This window comes from Myxine glutinosa, chromosome 2, assembly GCF_964187855.1.
Source record: "Myxine glutinosa chromosome 2, kmMyxGlut1.1, whole genome shotgun sequence".
Lineage (NCBI taxonomy): Eukaryota > Metazoa > Chordata > Myxini > Myxiniformes > Myxinidae > Myxine > Myxine glutinosa.
This window is the reverse complement of record NC_136262.1, coordinates 145,559,505-145,566,617: the sequence shown is the minus strand read 5'-3', so window position 1 is coordinate 145,566,617 and position 7,113 is coordinate 145,559,505. Positions and strand designations below refer to the sequence as shown.

General features: G+C 50.4%; 1 protein-coding gene across 1 annotated transcript; it reads right to left on the bottom strand.

The window, feature by feature from the left end:
- Positions 1-4,870: 4,870 nt before the first annotated feature.
- On the bottom strand, positions 4,871-6,695 carry LOC144890916 (uncharacterized). Its single transcript, XM_078772811.1, has 3 exons — positions 5,923-6,695; positions 5,658-5,795; positions 4,871-5,566 (listed from the first exon to the last, which is right to left on the bottom strand). Exons 1-3 carry the CDS (start codon positions 6,473-6,475, stop codon positions 5,397-5,399), a joined length of 861 nt encoding a protein of 286 aa, XP_078628937.1. The 5' UTR covers positions 6,476-6,695; the 3' UTR covers positions 4,871-5,396.
- Between the last annotated feature and the right edge of the window lie 418 nt (positions 6,696-7,113).

Genomic DNA, 7,113 nt, shown 5'->3' with positions numbered 1-7,113 from the left:
TTTTTTCAGCCGGCAGCTCCGGCCGAACGAGTTAAAATACAGCACGTTCGACCGCGAGCTGCTCGGTCTATTCCTGGCCGTTCGCCATTTCCGACACCTCCTGGAGGGCCGCCCGTTCACGGCTTTCGTCGACCACAAGCCGTTGGTCTACGCAATGGCCAAAGTCACGGAGCCGTGGTCGGCCCGCCAGCAGTGCCACCTCTCCGCCGTGTTGGAATTCACCACGGACATCCGGCACGTCGCCGGCAAAGACAACGCTGTGGCCGACTGTCTTTCTCGGGCCAGCGCGAACGCGGTCCACCTCGGCGTGGACTTCGCGCTCATGGTGGCCGACCAGACCACCGACACCTCGGTGCAGGCCCTCCGGGCGGCGGACACGGGCCTCCGCCTGGCCGACATCCCCTTCGCGGGCACCGTCCTGCTCTGCGACGTCTCCCAGGGCCAGCCTCGCCCCATCGTGCCCGTTTCCTGGCAGCGCCGCATCTTCGCCTCCATCCACGGCCTTTCTCACCCGGGCCGGAAAGCTTCTCAGAAGCTGGTGTCGGCACGTTTCGTCTGGCACGGCCTTCGACGGAACGTCCGCGACTGGGCCAACGCCTGCATGGCCTGCCAGCGGGCCAAGGTCCACCGCCACACCCAGGCCCCGCTGGCACCTTTCACCGTGCCTGCACGGCGTTTCGACCACGTCCACGTGGACCTGGTGGGTCCCCTGCCCCCATTGCGGGGGTTCACCCACCTGCTCACCATGGTGGACAGGACCACCAGGTGGCCGGAGGCCGTGCCCCTCACCTCCACCACCACCGCCGACGTGGCGTAGGCGTTCATCGCCACCTGGGTCGCGCGCTTCGGCGCACCGGCGGACATCTCGTCCGACCGTGGCCCACAGTTCACGTCCGAACTTTGGGGCGCGGTCGCCCGCTCGTTGGGGGTCACGCTGCACCGCACCACGGCCTACCACCCCCAAGCCAACGGGTTGTGTGAGCGGTTTCACTGCTCCATGAAGGCACACTCACGGCCGGCCTTCAGGACGACGGTTGGACCGACCGGCTGCCGTGGGTCCTTTTGGGCCTCCGCACGGCCCCCAAGGAGGACCTCCGGGCGTCCGCCGCCGAGCTCGTCTACGGCCAGCCGCTCCGCGTCCCGGGCGAGTTCGTGCCCGACGCTACCAGTCCCTGGTCCGCCGCACACCAGCGCTCGGACCTCCAGGAGGCCGCCCGCCGATTTGCCCCCGTGCCAACGTCCCGCCATGGTGTCCCCCAGTCCTACGTCCCCCCGGCGCTTCGCACAGCGGAGTACGTCTTTGTGCGTCATGACGCGCACCGGGGGCCACTCCGGCCGCCGTACGACGGGCCCTTCCGGGTCCTGCGACGGGGCGACAAGTCCTTTGTCATCGACGTTGGTGGCCGGTCGGACCGGATCTCTGTGGACTGCCTCAAACCGGCGCACATGGACGTCGACCGACCACCACGGTTGGCCCTTCCTCCGCGGCGAGGCCGCCCCCCGTCCACAGTTCCCCCTGCTCGACCACCCACCACCACGTCGGACCCCTCCCCATGACCCTCCAGGGGTCGCTTCGGCCGGGTCATCCGGACCCCACTTAAATTGACCCTGCTGGTGCAGGTCGATTCTGGAGGGGCGTGTGTAGCGGTTACCGCTGGATGCACACAATCGCCTTGCACCGGCCAGAACACGGCCAGACGCACCTCTCCCGGGCATGCCCGGACTCACTGTTCCCGGGCACGCCCGAACCTCCCGGGCACGCCCGGTCTCGTCTTTCCCGGGCATGCCCGCTCTCGCCTTTCCAGGGCTCGCCCAGAGCGTCCGGGCATGCCCGCTATCGCCTTTCCAGGGCTCGCCCAGAGCGTCCGGGCATGCCCGCTATCGCCTTTCCAGGGCTCGCCCAGAGCGCCCGGGCACGCCCAGCCTCGACTTGCCAGGCCGCAGCCAAACACGCCCGGGCAGGTCCAGACTCGCCTTTCCAAGGCTCGTCCTTGACACCCGGGCATGCCCGGTATAGCTTTTGCCGGGCAAACTTCCCGACATAAATGTGTATATATATTGCTGCCCGATAAACGGGCTTTTGGTGAGAATACCTGAGCTGTTTTGTTTCAATAAAGCAACTCGGACGAATTCCGTCTTTGGTCGCGTCACTTCTTTCGACTCGCGTTGGAGCGCAGCTCCTTCAACGGCACATTAAAATGTCCTGCGACCAGACAAGATGGTAAAGGTCTACAATCATATGAGGCCTTTCTCCGAAATGTCGACTCTTTCAGAGAACTACATTCAATGCCTGTTGACATATGTTTTCCAGATCATGTTAATGCAAATGACTTGTTCAACAACCATGCAAAGTGGCACCTTAAGTGTCAGCTTAAATTTGCCAATACAAAACTGCACAGAACACAAGAGAGACACCAGAGAAAGAGGAACACTGGACAGTGCGGTGATGATACGGGACAGAGAAAATCAAAACGCTCAAGCCTTTCCGAGGAGTCAAAATGTATAAATATGTGCATTTTCTGTAAGAAAGCAGATGGTGTACTTCATATGTGTACTACATTAGAACTAGACACATCGCTCAGAGAACAGGCCACAGAAATGCAGGACACAGATTTGCTTGCCACAACAGCAGGTGGGGACTTGGTTGCCATTGAGGCGAAATACCACAAGCATTGCATGGACGTGTTTAGAACTCGGTACAGAAGTATGCAAAGAGCTCGGGCATCACACACAGGGTGTACTGATGAGAAAATGACTGAATCAAGAGCATTTGCTGAAATGGTATCCTTCATTGAAAGCAGTGTGGAAGAGGGTGTTTATATATTCCGATTAGCAGACTTGCACAACATGTATGAACATCGTCTTGCAGAATTAGGGCATGAGAAAGCAATAAACAAGACACGGCTCAAAAACAAACTTCTCGTGCACTACCCAGATGAGTGTCAGTAACAATCAGATGGTAAAAGTACTCTTCTAATCTTTAGTGAAGGTCTACAAAAATTACTGAAAGAAGCACTAGAGTCACGCAATTTCGAGAAAGATGCTCTCTCAATGGCGCATGTAGCTAAAGTTATACGGAAAGAAATGTTCGATGCAGAATTTTCCCAATTCTCCGGTAGTTTTAATCACGATTGCCAGGACAGTGCAGTACCTAATTCTCTCAAAGTCTTGGTATCGATGCTGTTATATGGATCAAATATCAAGAATCAAAATTCTGCAAACACACAGGCATGTCTCACTGTATGTCAACTAATCAGGTTCAACTCTAAGGAGAAGGCAAAGGTAGCAGAGCAGCCACGTCACCGAAAGGATAAAGAGCCCCCACTGCCATTATATATAGGTCTGAATGTGCATACCCAAACACGGAGCAAAAAAATGGTGACTCAACTTCAAGAACTTGGTATCAGTGTCAGCTACGAACGTGTTTTGGAAGTGGAAGACTGGCTCACCAATGCAGTATGTCAGCGGTTTATTGAAGAGGATTCAGTATGTCCTGCACAAATTCGCGATGGACTGTACACAGCAGGAGCGCTGGATAACCTAGACCACAACCCTACATCACAAACAGCTGAAGGGTCTTTCCATGGGACCAGCATGAGTTTGTTCCAGTTCCCTACGAAGACAAATCCAGGAACAATCAGACAACCCATCACAGTTCCGCCGCCTGTGTGTACCAGAAACCCTTCCCTCCCGGACAGCTACCGCATAGTCCCAGCTGTTGCTTGCAACACCAACATTATAATGGTTCCAGAGACGGCTGTTATGCAGGATACCGTGGACAGTTTACACGAAGCAATAGAAGAAGAAAATCAGTGGCTACAACAGAAAATGCAACTTCTCAAAAAAGACAACCTTGAGAAAGGCGACTTCATAACATGGGCTGCTCATCACGCTGATCGTCAACCAGATGTCACAGACCCACCTGGGATAAGTGCTCTCTTGCCCCTCTTCTATGAGAAGGCCGCAACGATGGCCATGGTGAAACATGGGATGGAAGTCCTGAAACTAATGATACAGACACGCAATCCCGGACAAATACCAGTGATGGTTGGGGATCAACCCATTTTTGCTTTAGCAAAATATGCACAGTGGAATTGGCCACAAACTCTTGGCGAGTCGCGATTTATAAATCATTCTGGGGGGTCTACATACGGAAATGGCACTATGGAGGATGGTTGCAGACCTCCTGGAGGGATCCGAATGGTGTGCAGCTCTGAGTGAGGCTGGTGTTGCGACTGCTGGAACTGCAGACTCCTTCCTGAAGGTCGCACACCTAACAAGGACACGTCACGCACATCAGGTGACTGCAATGTCCCTGGCAAAACTGCAACGTGATGCGTTCAACACAATGTGCAATACACACGAGGAAAAAACGTTTGAAGACTGGAAAGAAAAAATGATACGAAACAGTCCAACTTTTGAATTCTGGGATAAAATCTTGCAGCTTGAACTGTTGGTACTCATCTTTATCTGATCACACAGAGAAAGGAACTTCGCCCTCTACATAGATGTGCTGGAAGCACTAGCGCCCTGGTTTTTCGTGCTAGATCACACCAACTATGCCCGCTGGCTACCGGTCCACATCAGGGATATGAAGGCCCTGCCAAATGAGATCAGAGATAGACAGGTCCATGCCAGGCAGAAATGGCGCCGTTTTCCAGTCAAGGTTTTCTCAGTGGATTTATATACTTTTGATCATACTCTGTCGAATAAGCTTGTGGGCCACCCTGAAATTTGCCTCAAATCCAAGATGGCCACCAGAATAGCTAAAATAGTATTTCTGAGAGTTGCTTTAACCCATAGATGATTTTTTTTCAACTGATTGTGGCCTATTATGATAAAGAAAGATAACTCAGTCATAACTCAGCCATAAAAATTAACAATCGGTACTTTATTAACAAAATGGCCGCCGGGCAACTTCCGTATTACGGAAACTGCTATAACTTCAGTTCCGAGTGTGATATGATTATAATTTTGGTGTCCAGTCATATGTTTTTGGGGTCAAGGAATCCATATTTGTACTTTTTATTTCAGTGAAATCATTGGTTCATAAAGAAATCTAAGATGGCTGCCAATACTGGCCACCGATGTGGCAGATTCAGTCATGTCTTGTGCTCCATAATATATATTACAATACATTTTGATTCAATTTCTTGGTTTCCAAAGTCTGGTTATCCATTTAGTTGGTTTATCATGACACTAGCTCAATAGATCATCCCCTAAATCATGGATGAACAATAAATCCAAGATGGCTGCCGCTGAACGGCTCCTAGTCAGTTTTGCTTCGTCTACCAAACTACACAGGTTTATAAAATGTATCTGAATTCCCATTCAATATGATCCCCGGCTTTGGTTATGCTTTGGGAAAAATATGTTGTTCAAAAGGCACATAATCCTCAGTTACTAAGATCAAGATCAAGATCACTCTCTTCACTCTGAAAGTCTGAATAAAGTCCACAGGTATCCGAAGAAAGTTGTTCCATGGTGCTCTCCGAATTTTCCCCATCTCCTTGGTACTCTTCATCAACTTCAGATTCTTCTGCTCTTTCTTCTGCCCCACCGATACCTATAAAAAATGTGAATGGATATAGTCGGGATTCAAAACAGTAAATCATATAAAAATAACAAAATTACGATTGCATTTTGGACTTATCTACCTTGCTTTTCTCTTTCTCTACAGTGAACTTCACTGTCTTGTACATGTTTTCTGCTTGTATTCCTGTGTCTCTTCTTCCTTGAAGGCTGGCTTCTCTCTTCTACTGCATCTTCTAAATCTGCATCATACTCCGCGAGACCTGTAAGTGGAAGGTTACACATATTTAATCTGGATGAATGCACTGCCAGTGGGAATACATTGGAGGAACTTTATGACAGGAACGAAAAGCAATGATCAAAGTAATGATATATTTTTAGTATACTTACTTTGAATTTGTCTTTTCTTGCTCTTTTTCTTGGAGAGGCTTGGAGGGAGTTGCGGGCAGGTAAACCATATTGGCCTGATACCATCATCTGTATTTTCCCATCCTCTGTCAGTGATAGAAGGATACTCAATGTTTTGCTTGAGACACTGGTACCACACCCATGCCTGAAGGTCACTCCTCTTGAGGTGTTCATTGGTGCTACTCTCGTCTGGAAGGATGCTGGAACTAGATTTCACCTTTTGAGTGTTGTACGTTCGGATCCTTGTTTCAACAAAGCTTTCTTGTTCACTTCCAGAATACATGCAGGTTCTGAAGAAGCATTTAGCACTGGTAGCATCTTGAAAAGATTGATTTGATCTGCCCAGCTGAGAGAGTAGATGGGATTTCTCTTGTTTCAACATCTTCTTCAATGGCTTGATTTTGCCGATGCGAAATGGGAATGATGTCGTGTCACATCCAGTAATGCTATGATATGCTGGGAGAGTTTGACACACTTCATCTCCAAAATGAGTCGTTAGTTTCTTGACACTGACGTACCGATGGTCAATCTTCATGAACCAGTCTTGTGGTGGTTTGCAGACAGAATAGGCATAGCTCAAGAGGATCAGTACATCTGTATCTGAAGCCTTAATCACAACCGGACCTTCGCACTTGCTTGCATGAAGAACAAGCCTGGTGTCAGCCTCATGATGGTTGCAGGATTCAAGTTGTTCAAACTTAGTTTGCGTGATCAACCATGTATTCTGTTCCTCTGTCACGGTGAGTGGAATTCTGAGTTTCTATCTGACTGAATCACTTTTGAAGTAAGTGACCATAAATTTAATCAGCTCAGTCTTGTTTTCAGCATTATGCAGAAATGCGTCTCAATCTTTGCCTCTGGGCATACTCTGCTCGGGGCTTGTGATGTGGGTTCTTCTACCAGAGATCCCTCGGCGTCGTTGGGTTAACTCCTTTGTAGTGGACGTACAGTAGGAATCAAATATGATCCCAAGCTGTTTTGGGTTTGACTGGCTTGGTGGCATGCAGAATTTCAATAGGGCATCAGTGTATTCTCCCCAAGTCTGTTGAGCCGGGATTGACTTTACAGCTGCCATTCCGTCAATCAGCCAGTTGCTTCTATTTGGCGGTTCCTCTGTAGTTGATGAAGATTCCTCAATAAGGTAGTTCCTCAGCGCTGCTTTAGAACCTTGTC